Below are 15,934 nucleotides of genomic sequence, written 5' to 3' on the forward strand. Positions count from 1 at the left end.
GTGAAATAAACCTTTTAAAGATGCAGCTTCTCTCGGGAGCCCTTCCCTTTGCCCTGGTGGTGCCTGAAGAGCTGGGGCTGGGTCAGAGCCATCAGGGCCGTGTGCTGATCAGTCATTAAGTGAAGTAAGCGCAGCTCTGGGGTAACGAATTAACGCCATCAGCGCAGGTGCGGGGCTCGGGCCCGACACGCTCCATCTGCCGATGCGGGGGATCTCCGCGGGGCTGAGTCTGCTTTGTTCGGTGGCTCCCCGCTCCCGGGGACGCGCTTTCAGACCGGAGGGGCTCGGATTTGTTGTTGATTCTTTCACCCCTGAGAAGCCGCGAGCAGCAGCTGGCGCGGCCTTCCCCTACCCCTACTTTTTTGTTGTGCTAATTCCCGAGCCCGGTGGGTGGCAGCCGGCCGGCGGGGGCGCTGCCCGGGGCCCTCGGGCCATGACCGGCACCGGGACTCTTTGTCCGCCCCGGCCGCCCTCCGCTGAGGAGATTCAAACGGCGGCCCCGCCCGCCCAGTCTGCCCTGGCCCCTCCCAGCAACCGGCGGGACCCCGCTGGGATTGGCGGAGGCAGCATGCAGAGCGCTGCTATTGGCTGAGCGAGGCGGCTCAGGAAGCGGGGGAGGAGGGCTAGGGTGTTATACGCGTAGGGGAGCGGCCGCCATTTTGTGTAGGAGGGAGAGGGGCAGCAGTGTGTGATAGCAGGGCGGTCTGGGCTAAGCTTTGCTGCGGGGTGCCGGAGAGTGGCGGCGGAGGAGCTGCGGGTCCGGTTTCTGCAGGAACGCGAGTGTGTCTGTGCTTGTGGGCGAACGAAACAAACAGAAGTCGGTAAGGGAGGAGCAGTGCGGGCCGGGCCGGGCGCTGTCGCCGCCATGTTGTGCTCGCTGGGCGGCCCCATTGTTGGGGAAGCGGGGCCGGGCAGGACGGGGTCCCGGGGGCCGTAAGGGGCAGACTAAGGGGGGAAATCTTTAGACGAACAGATGGGAGCGGTAAGGGCCGCCCCGGTGGGGTAACGACGTTACCGCGGGCCTTGCTTGCGTCGCAACAAGGCAAAGGGTTTCGGAGAGCCGGGGGTGCTGTGGCTGAAGTGACAGCGGCTGGAGGAGGCGGAACCATCGGGGTGGCTTGAGTTCTCTAAGGAGAAAGCGAGGATGGGCCCTGGGCTGAGCAGGAAATCACTGCGAGCTGCTAGGAGTTACTGCGCTGAGGAAGGGGCAGAGGCAGCTGGGGGCGGGAGGGGGCAGGCGGCGGGAGCTCGGGGTGGGCCGTGCTCGGGGGCGATGCCCTCGGGGGTTCATCCCAAAGCGTTGTCCCTTGCGTTTGGCTGCTTCCTCCCCCAGACAGCTGAGGTTCTTGCTCGTCCGTTAACATCCTTCGGATGTGTACGGAGAGCATGAAAAGAATGCTCCTCTTTGTGATACACTAAGTATGATGGTGAAGTTTATACAGGTAGAGTAAGATAAATACTGCCGTGTGTTTTCAGTTTGAATTACCTTGTCATCTTTCACAAGTAAGAGACACAGCTGCCTATGGATTCTCTGAATTATTTCAGCTTTTTTGTTTCCCCATCGGATTCGAAAGCGAAAGAGTCTTCCTTAACCTGACCTCAAACTTCATTCTCGTTTATGCAGTGGGACTTCTCCCTTGGAGTGCCTGTGCCGAGAATCCGATGTTGGGCTCGGCTCCCTGGCTGAATACAGCGGATCAGCCCATGAACACTTCTGTCCCGAGCCAAAGGAAGGAGTCCAGCAAAAGGCAGCACCTCCGCTTTCAGGCTTGGAAGCAAGAAAGGGGGCAAGGCTTGGAGAGTGGGGAATCAGGGAAGACAACTGAAAGGTAAATGGGGGAGAGGAACGGTGCTGTAGGAGAGTCAAGAGGTGCCATGTACCCTGTGACAATATCTAGCTGTCTAAGATCCGTTGCAAAGCTGCTCTCCATCTGAGGTGGTTTTCAGTTCACTTTGTTTTATATCAGTAATTCTGTGTAACTGGAAAGACTGGGAGTGGCTTTATCAGTGTGAACTCTGCCCAGACCTTTGGGTGTAAAGATCTTGGGGATTTAACACCAACACCTTGAATTTGGCACTGTATTTTGCAAGCAGTGCATCTTCCACATTCTGCCAGTTAACTCCTTTACCTGAGAACAGAGGTGGAATGTTCAGGAGTTGGACTGCCTGCAGGAGTGGCACTTTGCCAGCCAGGCAGACAAAGCTCTGGTTGCTGGTGGGGGGACAGGGGTGGATGGTCTGGTGTGTGACAGGCTGGCCAGCCCTCTGCACCAGGAGTGTAAAGCCACTGCAGAGTCAGAACTCTCCCACTTGGAAGGTGACATGGCATTGTAATCCAGTTCTCCCAGGTGTGGCAGCTGTGTTCTTAGGTATCCGTTAATGGAGAAAAACCCCCACTGCTTCCGATCCATAGAAGTCTTGGCTTAGAATCTAAACATTCTCCAACATACTTAAAAATATCATGCATACTCCAGTGACTTTCTCCTCTGTCGTACAGGTGACATTTAAGTTGAAGATGGGTGGTGGAGAAAGATTCAACATTCCAGTTCCCCAATCTAGAAATCCCACCAAGAGCCATCAACAACTTAAAAACAGGCAGAAGAATAAAGACCAGAATTCGCAGATGAAGACCTATATGAAGAAAGAAAGAGGGCATGGATGCAACTCCTCGGCTGGTGCATGGCAGGCCATGCAGAAAGGGGGAAAGAACAATGTTCATTTCCCCAAGAATCAGAAGTGGAGCCCGAATTTGTCGAATCACAACCTGTTCTTCACACCTCAACCCAACCAGAACTACGCCGGAGCAAAATTCAGCGAGCCGCCCTCGCCCAGTGTCCTTCCCAAGCCACCCAGCCACTGGGTACCTGTTTCTTTTAAACCTTCAGATAAAGAAATGATGACATTTCAGCTTAAAACATTACTTAAGGTCCAGGCTTGAGATGTAAGTTTCACATTTGTAAAGTTATTTAAATTGACAGGATTTAAAAGTTGAGAATTGTTAGTCCTCATTTTAGATGTGCAGAACCAAATGTTCCTGCTGCATACAGTTAGCCACTTGGACAAAAGGGGTTGAAGTTTACATTCCCCTCATGTTTTACCTCAAGTTGTGTGCTGTGTTCACTGTGAAATAGGAATTTTCTCTATAGTCAATCTAATCAAATCTGCACAGTCACCATTTCTTGTATTTATTGTGAGAGTAAATGGGACTGTCTCCCCCAGTTGGCATTGTGACTACTTTTTGGTATGACAGAAAACCAGCTTTTGCCTAACTTAATTGCAGCATTAAGTGGAAAAAAAAATTGCACTGAAAGCTTTAGTCAGGTAATTTGCTGCTTTTCAAACTTGCATAGAACTTGCTAGGGAAATAAAGCCTCTGCCAAGGCACCGGGGCAAACACAGACCGGGCTCTTGTTTGCACTGGTGAGCCTTGTTTGGCCTTCTGGAATTAGCAAAGAAGTGTTTCAAGCCTGTGACTAAAACCGAGGGGGCTCTGGTGCGTGTTGGTGAAGAGCCAAGCAGAACACATCAACAAGGAATTGCTTCCCCCACTGAGCAGAAGAGGAATCTGCACTGGAACCCCAGCAAATGACCCTGCAGTGCCGCGTGACTGCCTGAAACCTAAACCCTGTTGTGTTCCCACTGCACCGAGGGGTTCCCAAACACCTGTTGGATCAGTTTTACATCTGAGAACGGTGGAGTAGTTACTTAGACCGGTCTTAAATGTGTGACCCTGTAACATAGCAGTTGCAGCAGCTCCTGGCAGCATTGACATGTGCCATAGGGAAGACAGAGCCATGTAAATACATGTAAAACTTTGTAGCATATGTAAATTCCTGCTGGGCTTTCCTGCACAGAATATTTTTAGTACAAAACTGCTGAATGTAAGATGGCCACAGGGTGTACGTGGCCTGAGGTAAAAGATATTTTGTTTAAAAAAGAAAAAAAAAAGGGAAAAAAAAAAAGAAAAATCCAAAACCTTTGTGGCTGTGCCCTCGCACTTGACATGCAGTGAAAATGCATGAGCTCCTTTTTAAAGTAAATCAGTGCAAAAAAGGCTTATTTAGATTTTTTTTTTAAATAAAACCCAAAACCTGAACCCCTTAAAAGCTGCTGCAGTTGAGGATCCTGGTGTTCTGTAGCATGTGTGTGTTAAGGGATGCAAAACACATCCTGTGGGATTGCAAGTTTTCCCTTTTTAAACCACACTGCTGCTTGTCACCCGTATCTGGTGCTGCCTGTAATAACCATTCCCACTGCAGCAGCAGAACCCAAAGGTGGGTCATAGTCGTTAATAAAGTGCTTTAACATGGCAGGGAGAATTGTGGATCATGAAATGTGATTTCTCTGTTCACTCAGAACAGCCTTTACTAATCTACCGCTCCAAGTAAGAGGGAATTGGCAGTTGTAAACTTGTGTTAAACTCTGTGACCTCCACCAGCAGATGAGCTGTGTCCCAGTTACAATCATGTATGCTCGACCTCAAAATTGTGAGTTACCAATTGTGTATGTATAAATTGGAAGTAAACTGAAATAAAGTAATATTTTCACCCCCTAAAAGACTCTTACTTATTTCAAGACTACTGGAAAAGCAGGAGCACACAGGTTTGGTAGCTCAAGCAGCTCTGTAGAGCTTTGACACCTCAAAATGCAGATTAACATATTTCAGTGCCCCCTTTTGTATCTTTAGCTGTCATACTGGAGGATTATCTTTGGTGAGGAGCAGCAGCCTGAGGCCCCTGGCAGGTACTCACACACACAAAATGTGCTGGAAATGGGAAGAGATTTCCTCACCACAGTCCTCTCCTTTGGACATCACAGTGCTGGGTGAGCACTGCGTTTGATAATGAACACTGACCTTACCCCAAGCCCACATGGAGCCTGCTGGGGCCATCAGCTCTGCTCAGGAAGGCCAGGCATGGAAGCCCAGAGAAGGACCCAGGGCTGGGGCAGCATCCCTAGGTGGTCCATCCCCAACAGCCCTTGCTGTGTTAATTAAGTCAGAAGCTGCTCTCAAGGTATAGTCAAAACGTGTACATTTTATTCCCAGTTCAGAGGGTTGTTTGCACAGATGGAACACAAAACTCAAGAAAGGATGTGTAGGAATAAAAACATCAGCATCTTTTGATCAAACACACTACAGGGTACACAGTCTCCCCTTCCTACTCTTGCCAGTAAGAGCATCTTTAGACACATACTATAGCAATGGACTACAGACTCTTTAAGCAAGTTACAAGATAAATGGAGAAAACCAGCAGTTATTAATGGGTGATTAAGTCCTAAAAATGTGTGAATTCATCCCTTTGTACTTCAGAATGTTACATCCCTGCCAGAACCCCAGTGGCGGTGCTGTAAGGCATCGACCCAACTGCCCTTCTCTGAACATTCTCCAAGCTGTTACCCCAGACAAAACAGCAAGAGAAAAAAGAAGCAGGCGCTCTTTCCAAGAGCTCAAACCAACATTTAAATCGAGTTTCCACTTTGAGTAAAGCCGTTGTACTGTACATTGAACATCTTCAAAAGACACAGGAAGGATAACATTGAGCTGTCAGAGACTGCTCTATCGCAGTCCCTAGTTTATAAACACCCAGCTACTCAACCACTACATGTAGGATTTGTAATTAACCACTTGGGCACATGGACTTTAGGTGAAAAAGGAGTTCCAAACGAGCCTTCTATTACTGCCGAAGTAAATCGACACGCTGCAGACGCTTTGAGCACAGCCATGGCTGTCAGCAGAAGTTTTACAGACTACTTCAATTCTACAGTTGTTTTTTTTTGCAGGAATGACAAAAATAAAATTAAAAAAAAGAAAAGAAAAAAGAAATCTATAGTTTACCACAGGAAAAAACCCCATGCCCAGAATCCCCACCGTTCTTGAGACTCCAAAAGAAAGATGCCTACACACCATCTTTTGTAGCCTGCGTTATGTTCTTGCATTCCAGCTGTGCATAACCTGCAGGTAGTTTGCACGAGACAGGCTACTGCTTCCTTAGAGCAGGACTAGACCCCTGTGCCAAGGGAGGAGGTGTTATCTAGCGGGGCTGTGGCTGGACTGGTGCCAATGCGTGAACATTCCCTGCCCTTTGGCCACATCCTGCTAACTCGTCCCCAACTGAAAGGCCCACAGAACAGCTTCTTCACAATTTTTCCATGGGAGCAAGAACTAGGACAACATCTTTATTCATGCACTCTTGAAACATCGTGGGTTTGTGTTCGGCTTTTCTGGCTTGTTCATATACACAAGTCAAGTCAAAGTTTAGTCCTACCTCTGGGAGAGAAAGAAAGAACCATCAGAACTGGCAGATACTGCAATATACTTGCAATGAACTGGATTTGCAAAACAAAAATAATTTAAACTGTGCTATACATCACTGTTGAGGCACACAACATAAGGACATGCTGACAAAACAGTCACGGTACAGTTAGTGTTACTCTGCAGTCTGGAATCAGCAGCTCAGCCTGGACACCGATGCTCTCCTCCCTCCGCCCCACTGGCCCAGCTCTACCTCCTGGAGTGTTCATTACAGCAATCCCTTGCAGGGTGCTGACAGAAGCAGACCCATGCTTGCCCACCACAGCCAGCTGCACCACTTCTATGTGGGATTTTAGTCTTGAAGACAATATTAGAGCACTGAGAACGGGCAGGCTGTTCTGCTGTTACAAGCAGAAAGCTACACAATAATCACAGCTCAACTTCAGAAGCCCAAGAGTGGATTTATCAATGCAATTAAGTGCTTTTTAGAGCTGTTTTCCCTCAGTGGCCTAAGAACCACCAGTTGCACAAATGCTAGGAGGCAGCCCAAGTTCTAAGCATCCTCAACAAAGCTTTACCACCTTCTAGAGTGGCGCCAGTTTTAATACAGCAAATAGAAATCAGTAAGAGATTTGGTTCTGTATGACTCCTAACTGCTGGTAGCTCATCACCTGGCTAACAGTATCTGCATTGTAACCACAGGGCAGTCCAGCCAGCAATAATGAAAGTCAATGGAAAAGAAAGTTCAGTACATTAGACTAGAACATCTGCTTTCTTAGTCTGGCTAGTACCCCTCCAAAAAAAGTGAAGCCATCTTTGTTCAGACACTAAATGATAAATTCCTGACTTTACTGAAATACCATAGTAAGGAATTTACTCCATAAGGGATGCACAGCTCTGCTCCTCACCATGCTCTGGAGTCAAATTCTAAAGCTACAATAATTCCAGTGGATCAGTATTTCCTTCATGTTTTTTATTACAGCATGTTTGCTAGATTTACAGCAAGCAGGAAATAAGCTGGGTCTTTAGTTATTTTGATCAAAACATTGATGTTTTAAAGGTAGTACACAATATCTGTTAAAAAGAACATATAAAAATACCTTTTTAGAAGCCTCTATAAGAAAGGAAATACAAAGTTTAATCCCACAACTTTCCTCTGCTAGAGCTGCACACTACTGCTACAGTTTTAAATAGACTTTTTGCTGTTTTTAAACTATACATCCAGGAAAGTCTACAAAATTAAAGGAACGTGCATATAAATGATTGCATAGCAGAACATGAACATTAACTGCAAACAGTAAAGGAAGAGTTAGAAATACTATCAAATGTACAAAGATTCTAGCATCAGCCCCTACGCACGTTCCGCTGCCGTATGTCAAAGCTGTCTGCATTTCTGGAAAGGCCCCGCTGAGCACATTAAACCCAAACCTACAACATTTCTCTACAAAGGAACTTGTTGAAACCAACATCTTCATATGCTACTAGGTAGGACAGCAGGGAACACTGGGTGTCTGGTGCTGGCTTTTGAAGGTGAATAGAAAAACCAATGCCAAAAGCCATTTTCATACCAAAGTATGTTGCCTTCTAGAGAAATACTGGTAAGATTACACACGGGTTTTGTTATTTTTCACATTCAATTTACTAAATATACTGTATTAGTGATAAACTAAATAGCTAGAGATGCAGCTCTTGTTCATATCCAACTGCAAACATTTGTTCTTAAGGAAATCTTGGAATCAAACCACTAACTGTTCTGAGGAAGAAGTGACCCAGACTCGCTTGACCAAGTACTTTTTGATGCGTACAAGCCAGCCTGTGCTACTCAGGCAGAGATGGCTATGGATTATACCTAATACACCAACTAACCACAGGAGTCATTGGCAGAAAAGTTTAGTTCTTATATACTGTACACACACAACTCGAAACAATCTACTGGTATCTAACAGCAGGAAAACTAAGCAATTTAATGGTTAACTGCTCACTAAAATTTAGGATACAAAAACTGCATAAAATGTACACACAACCTAATATTTAGTTGCTCTGCTGTTTGCTGAAATCTGAATTGAATTTTCCAACGCAAGGTGGTTCCCCCCCCGCAACACATTTCGTACTAGCTGCCAGGCCAAAGCAGCGATGCCTCTATCCTGACAAGTCACAGCACTGCACAAACTCTGAATGAGCTTCCAAGACCCACTCTCTCCCCACATAGTCCACACAATGTTAGTACCATCTCCCCAGACAGCAGGGTTAAGGAGGAATCTCAAACCGCTCCATTCACTGACCCGCTCAAGCCAGTGGGCATGGAGAACACAGAAACCTGCCTCTGAGCAATGGAAACAAGAACCTGCCAGTCTGCGTGTCACAGCGGTCAGTGTTGTGCTACAGCTGTCCAGTTTTCCATGTTATCACAAGGTTTAGCATTAAAGAACAAGTTAAACAGTTAGTTTAACTGTTCAGCACAAACTGGTACCAAATTTCTCTATGGGTATGACATTTTTAATAGGACAATGTTGCAAGTTACGATCAATCAAGTCATCACCAATATCTAAGCATTAAAAATGCAAGTCTTTACAAAAATATACATAGAGACACCACAACCAAATCAGTAGCTGCCCGTGACATTTAACCAAGTGGACACTCTCTCTCCCTCTCTCTTTCTCTCTCTCTCAGTGGCTTCTCAACATTGTCTTAATTTTAACCATTTTCGGCTACAGGGAAAACTGACAAAGAAAATACTTTTTAGCACTGTTGCAACATCATATTCCTGATAATTTAAGTAAACTGAACTGTGTGTAAATGAATCTTACATGCCTAAACCCAACATGGATACGCTGTTAGTGGCCACTGGACTTGGGACTAGTCCATGACCTTGATCTGGATTTTGACCTAGATCTAGAATGTGATCTTGACTGTGATTTGGATCTAGCGGGTTCTTTTTTTCTCGATTCCTTTTCATATCTTGAGCTGGACTTATAGTGTGTTTTAGAATCTGTTTTAGAAGTGCCTCTAGATTTGGTGTGAGATGCAGACCTAGACCGTGATTTAGCCTTCATTTCTTTCTTGGGCTGTGACTTGGATCGTGATCTTGAATTGGACTTAGATCTTGAAAAAGATCGATTGCGGTGTTTGAACCTATCAGAATAAAGGGGAGAGAGGAGATTTGAATGTAAAAACACTATTCTTAGACATCTAGTACATTAAAAATTGTTTACCATTTTGCAGGAGAAACTTTTTTTTTAACCCTATAGTTAAAGGAATACAGTGATCTAGTTTTCAATTTAAAGGACGTAAAAGGTAATTTACCTATCATTGTCCGAATGGCTTCTGCTACGACGAGGTCTTCCAGTAGGTCTACTGCTAAAAAGGTACATCAGAAAAAGTAAATGCTGACAAATACCTATGTATATGTACAAATGCTTAATAAATTCTATCTCAAGCTGTGCATTTGCTTTTACTTATTCTTCACTGAAGCACAGAATCATTTCATTCAGTATTTCTGATTTATGTAGCATGCAAAACATGCAACTCCCACAAGTTACTCCCACAACAGAAAATGATTATTCAAGATTTTAACAATTAACTAGGCAACGTGGTGTCTCTCTCCCAGCAGACTGCTTTGCAGCTGAAGCTGAACACACACTACACTTACTTTCTGGGACTATAGGATCTTCTATAGCTGTAATCAAAAGAACGACTCCTAGACCGCCTCCTTTCATAACTCCGACTTCTAGATCGCCTGTATCTGTCATAGTCATCGTAACGAGAAGAGCTGTACAGGTTTCTCCCTTCCTTGGCTTTCATTTGATTTGGTGCTGTAAAAAATATCAACATTTAGTGGTTTAAGTTCAAAAGTTCCCTTTAGTGACATTAGTAATCCATATATTGGGGATTTAGACTGCTGTATGGCACTTGCCTTTAGCTGCTTATAACCACCAGACAAAAATCAATGCAGCTGTGCGGGCATTACAGATCTAAGGGGGGGAAAACCCCAACCAAACCAAACCCCCAAAACCAGTAAGAAAGGACTAATGCTCCATTACTGAAATTCTCATTCAAACCAGACCATGCTCAAAGTGTTTTACACACATCATGCTCTAGATAGTGAGCACTTCTTACAGTGAAGACTATCTGTACTCAGTGGCTACAATTTTTACTTTTTTTGAGTACTTCAGTTTACAATGCTAAGGTAAATATGTTAACTTTTGTTCAAAACCTGATGAGAAATCCCAATGTTTATGTATAGGAGAGAGACTCATCCTTCAGAGTGTGTAAACCCCATTGATTTCAATACAGATTAATTGTGTGCACTTGAGGGAAATCTGGACAGTTGGGATGTTCTTTGACAGCTTGAACTGGAAGACCTTTAAGATGCTTTTATTACCAGGCTGCACTAAGTATTACAGTCCTAGTTTAGACCAACAGGTATATGTTCAGTTTACCAACAGCATGGGGGTTTTTTTACATCCTATCTGTATCTATCTCTATATTAAGAATATGCATATGAATAACAAATTTAAAAGTCAATCTCTCTTTAGAATAAACTTTTCAGAAAATACAAATTCTGTTCCACATTGACTTGAGATACCTTGACATTTACGTTTATCCTGAGGCCAAATGAAACAAAGCTATTGCCTCAGCCCTGGAAATCAGACTGCACTGGGAAGTGTCAACACAGCATCACTAACATGCTTCAACACAATATAAGCATCACGACACCCTCAAACTGGGCTGCTGCTAATTTTGACAGTTCCCAGCAGTCAGAGTTCCCTGAAGGAGCACACAGAGCTCCACAAAAAGCGCTTCAGGATTAGCAGCTCACAGATTGTGTTCAGTGACCGCTGTATTTAATTATCTGGTTTTAATTAAAATGAGTCATGAATAGTTACTGGATAAAATGCAAAACATCCACATCCTATTCATACACAAACAAGAACATACCACAACAATTAGTAACACATGTAATGGTGCCTGGCACTAAACTTTAAGGCTAAAATGCTGAAATACATGCAAGGCACTTACTCTTCCGATCCCCTTGTGCAAACTGGATTTCTATTTGCCGACCACAAATCCACTTTCGATCCAAATTATGGAGAGCATCTTCTGCATCACGGACATCTTCAAATGTGGCGAGTGTTAAGGTACTTGGGAATTTGAGCAGTTTACAGATTTGGTATTTAAAATGAAATACAAAATTTTCTAATTTTACAGAGGGTTTTGTTTGTTTGTTTTAAAGTTCTTTTGGTCATACTAGAGTACACACGAGGAATTACTTTTATTTATTAACCACCAGCTATCTGAGAACTCCTTTAAAAAACTTAGTCTTATAATATGACCATGAACTTATCCACCAGCAAGCAGTTGCTATGCGATACTCTAATGTTTTTCTTCTCCCACTTGTACTTATGCAAGGAAAAAAAACCCTGGCATCCTTTTCAAAACACACTGTTAATGGTCATTTAGTTCTCTCCACTACACTGACTTTAATAAAATTAAACCCTAGTTCTTAAATTACATTAGGCAACCAACAGTAGTGATTAACACATGCCTATTAGTTTTAGAACTGGGATAAAGCTTTCCCTTTTCTTCCCCAGCTAACTTCAGCTTGAATTATGCAGCACCACGGACACATACGCAGACCTCCTGCAGTCTGGGACACATGAAACCCTGCGCTGTTGGTTAGGTCAGACAGTCAGCAACAGACATTACCCATTTTAATCCATTGAGTCTGACCACTACAGTAACTAACACACCTTCTTCTAGCTATGTGACCTGAAAAGAACAAATTGCCTTTCTCCTCGTAGCAACTCAGTTCACCATCAGCAGCATCTAAGCAGAACATGAACGCTCATGCTGTTGGCATGTATCTTGATAAACCAGGAGGAATGCACTTTCATTCAAGACCACAGTTACAGCAGCACTCACAAGAGAAATATTACAGGTTTTGTCAATGGACTAAACCAGAATTATTCATCAAATTACTGCTTACGTGACAAACAGAAGAACAACTGTTACTCTGTAGGATACATCAGGTATGACTCCTTTAATCTTGGCCACCATTCAACTTCATCTTGACCTTTAACTCTTTAAGTGCTTGTCAGAAGGACTTGTCATGAGATGCTTGGCCAAAAATGACAGAAGGCTTTATCTTTTACTTTGAAAAACAACCTTTTCCCCCTTTTGTGGATAAAGCGAAGCTTTGTCTCCCATTATGGCTTGTCCTTCTTCCAGCTTTTCTTTACTTTTTCTTTTCCCAAACTCTCCCTTCTCTTCAAGCCTGATCCTTAAGAGGTCTTTGGCTTGTCTACTTGCCTTAATTGTTGAACTCTACTCTAACGGTTCTTTCATGCTTTCTCTTTGGGGTCGCCATTACTGTACAGCTTTACATTCTGAGGCAACAACAGAGGACAGTAAATTAGGGGACAATATTAAAGAAAGAAGTTTACCTCATTTTTTATACAATCCGATTTTGATCAAGTGATTCCAGTTCCCGTTTGTTAAATTAACATTGAGTACCAGCCACAGTTGCTAAGCACAAGTTTACTTAATACCAGTGATAATAAAAATGTGCTAAACAATTTTGAGTCAGTGATAAATTTTCATTTAAATCATATAGTATTAATTTCAGTGACATAAGCAAGCTTTTATGTTACTGGACTTAAGCTTTGTAAAAAGGCAAAGAGCAACTGAGAGAAGTTAAGCTTCAAAAATAACAAAACACCACAACATAAGTAAGACACTTATTAGATACAACACAAAAGTAAACTGCTTTTTCATTTGTTACCTCTTACACAAACTTGAATTTCAAACTCCAACACCCCTCACTACTCAGCCATCTGAAGAAAGGATATTGAACATAAGCAAATCCTCTGGGACGACGGGTGTAGAAGTCAAGTGGAACGTACACATCAACTATAGGCCCATAACGACCAAATTCACGGCGCAGGTCTTCAGACCTAGAACATCACAAATACTTTACGGTTTTTCCCCCCTTATTTAAGGTGTTAAAAAACATCCATCAAATTAAAAAAATAGGCATTTTATTTTATTTCAATCTACACTCAAATGACGACCATCTTTTTGGAAGCAGCTGATAGAAAAGAATGTAGCAAACCATTCTGGAAGGAAAGCATTTGAGCAGCTCAGTTACACACCAGGCTTTTCTGAGCCACTTGGGATGCTGAGGATACACCTCTGCATTTTGAAACCACTTCAGTACAACTAACTGAAGCATAAACTAAGAGACACAGTATTTGATTAAATGCAGGATGGACTAGGAAAGGATGGCAGAAAATGAAAAGCAGGACCCAAAAATTATTGTTATTCAAGTACGTCATGTAACTCTTGAGAATGATTTTGGAACATGCAAACACCAACTGCAAGATCCACATAAACAGTAGGAGAATAAACCAGTCACACAAACTCATTTCCATAGGATAATCAATACTTAAAACCACATCAAATAGAACAAAACTTGAGTGAGCAACTACTCATGCCCTTAGGATAGTTTTTCCAAATAACCGAGCACAAAACTGCTGAGATCTGCAACTACTCTGGGAACAAGTTCCATCTCCTCAGAGAGGTTTCTAAACCACATCAGCCTCTTTAGATGGATTTTTATGTCATTTGATGACAATAACCTGTATGAGAAAGACTGATATGATATATATGTGGTATGAAAGAGTGACTACCATAATTTCTCCTTCTCATCATCTGGGAAAGAATCCACAGCACATACAGTCAATAACGGCAGAAGGGAACTACAACACCGAGATCTCACAATGAAACCACCTCCAAGCATGTACCATCTAAGCACAAGCTTATGGGTAAAGCCCTAATAGGACCTTCTATTACAAGCTTTTAATTTTAAAAACCCTGGAAGCAAGTCTTCCTTAACTGCTCTTACAGTGAAATAAATACTGGAAAGAGGAAACAAAAATCACACACACGAAAAACCCGAAGCTGTTAACACTTTTTATCACAATAATGCTCTCGATTCATCCCATTCTATCGTACCCACGCTACCGTTATTTGCTGGGCACCTTCCGTGCGAGCTGCACAGGCAGAAAGCTTAGAAACTCCCATTTGTGTTTTACACTGCTCGACCACATAGGGACTCCCAGACAAGTTCTACAGCGATTATCAACCTGAGAGTGCTCCAGCTCACCCGTGCATTTGATATTAATGCGCTCTATAAACGCTTCATAGCTGACAACAGACACAAAAGGGACACGATAAACTACCAAGGAGAAATAAAGGAATCAGCAGTTTACTAGAAATAAGCAATAAGAACCTATACAAAGCACTTTTGATTTAATTCCCTATGAAAAGTTATTGCACTAAGCTGCTGCATATATTTACTCCGCATGGACTCTTCCTATAATGCAGTTAAGTCCCCCCCGCTCCTGAGCGCCGTACAGAACAATTAACGCAGTAACGCTCCGCCTGCACTGGCAGCGAGCCCCGCACTAACGGGACCGGCTGCGCCGTGAAGCCCGGGACACCCTGGGCAAAGGCGCCGTGTTCTCCCCTCCCGTCCCGTCCCAACCGCCTCGTTTCCAGCTCCAGCGGCCGCCGAAGCCGCGCTTCCCTCCGGCCCAGCTTTGTTCTCTCCGGACGCTGTTTTGGAACCGACCCTCGTGGGGAAGGGTCAGCGGGAGCAGCATCGCGGGTAGGACAATGGCGAGTGGCGCGGAAGGCGAGGCGGGAGAGAGGCAGTGCATCGGCGGCGGACCGGGGCCTCCCCCTCCTTGCGCCCCTCCGGCGGCGGCCGCCCGCGCGGCCTAGCGAGCCCGCCAAAGCCTGCGCAGCCCCCGCGCCTCGCTGGCGCCGCCCGCACTCACCGGGTGTCATCGGCCACGTTCCGCACGAAGAGCGAGGTGTTGGGGGGCCGCAGGTAGCGGGACATGGCTGCGGGGAGCGCTGGGGGGGCACAGCGAGCGCGCGGCGGGGCCCAGGCGCTGCGGAGCCGAGCGCTGAGGCGACCCTGCGAGCTGCGCGCACCGCCACCGCCGCCCGCGCGCCGCCTCTCGCGAGACTTCCCGCGGGGCTTCCGGCGGGAGGGAAGAGAACTAAAAGGCCGAGAGGCGCCAAAACAGGGCCCTGCCCTCACTGCGCATGCGCAGAGCGTCCAGCCCGCCGTCACTCACCGCCCGAGCGGGATCATCCCCCCGCCCGCTCGTGCAGCTCGCGCATGCGCACTGGCCCGCCACGGCGGCTCCTCGCTTTTCCCGCCGAAGAGGGAGGGGCGCGCGCGCAAAATGGCGGGCGGGCCGCGGTCTGAGGCGGTTACAGTGTCCGTCTGCAGGGTCCCTGTGCGAGGCCTTCCTCCGTGCCTGGAGGCATCGCTGTCCTGCAGCCCCGTCACTGACAGCGTTGTTGTGCTCCTGGAGTCCTCACTGTACTCTTGCAGAGCAGGGTTTTCACTGAAGCCGTTTGTGTGGTGAGAGCAATGAAGTAGGTAGAGAGATTGTTCCTTAACACCTCAGTGTGTGATTGCCATCGGTGTTAAATGGTAGATGGGCAGTCACAGGTTGGTGTGATGAAGGGTTCAGTAAAGGAAAGTGTCTTCACCGTTGTTGGTGTGAGGAGTAGGCAGCGTAGAGAGAAAAGAGAAAGACTTGGGAGTTAATGCAGTTGTGGTGTGTTTGTCACCAGTGTACTTCAACTTTGCTATGTGTAATG

At 45.3% G+C, this 15,934-nt stretch overlaps 2 protein-coding genes across 7 annotated transcripts; one reads left to right on the forward strand and one right to left on the reverse strand.

Moving 5' to 3' along the window:
* Positions 1 to 673: 673 nt before the first annotated feature.
* On the forward strand, positions 674 to 4,072 carry PNRC2 (proline rich nuclear receptor coactivator 2). Its single transcript, XM_061373610.1, has 3 exons — positions 674 to 821; positions 1,625 to 1,829; positions 2,498 to 4,072. Exon 3 carries the CDS (start codon positions 2,516 to 2,518, stop codon positions 2,936 to 2,938), a length of 423 nt encoding a protein of 140 aa, XP_061229594.1. The 5' UTR covers positions 674 to 821; positions 1,625 to 1,829; positions 2,498 to 2,515; the 3' UTR covers positions 2,939 to 4,072.
* A 946-nt stretch (positions 4,073 to 5,018) lies between these two features.
* On the reverse strand, positions 5,019 to 15,273 carry SRSF10 (serine and arginine rich splicing factor 10). 6 transcript variants are annotated; one of them, XM_061373600.1, is made up of 7 exons: positions 15,094 to 15,270; positions 13,100 to 13,206; positions 11,273 to 11,374; positions 9,903 to 10,065; positions 9,557 to 9,610; positions 9,284 to 9,385; positions 5,019 to 6,268 (listed from the first exon to the last, which is right to left on the reverse strand). In XM_061373600.1, the coding sequence occupies exons 1-7, from the start codon at positions 15,156 to 15,158 to the stop codon at positions 6,250 to 6,252; spliced, it is 612 nt and encodes a 203-aa protein (XP_061229584.1). In that variant the 5' UTR covers positions 15,159 to 15,270; the 3' UTR covers positions 5,019 to 6,249. The 6 variants fall into 6 exon arrangements, with proteins under 6 accessions (XP_061229584.1, XP_061229586.1, XP_061229582.1 ...); XM_061373602.1 differs by lacking the exon at positions 9,284 to 9,385 and having other exon boundaries at positions 9,557 to 9,607; positions 15,094 to 15,273; XM_061373598.1 differs by having other exon boundaries at positions 5,019 to 9,385; positions 9,557 to 9,607; positions 15,094 to 15,272.
* Between the last annotated feature and the right edge of the window lie 661 nt (positions 15,274 to 15,934).

The sequence above is a fragment of the Neopsephotus bourkii genome, unplaced genomic scaffold, assembly GCF_033783945.1.
Source record: "Neopsephotus bourkii isolate Nb327-2 ecotype Australia unplaced genomic scaffold, CSIRO-AGI_Nbou_v1 NB_1632, whole genome shotgun sequence".
NCBI classification, from domain to species: Eukaryota; Metazoa; Chordata; class Aves; order Psittaciformes; family Psittacidae; genus Neopsephotus; species Neopsephotus bourkii.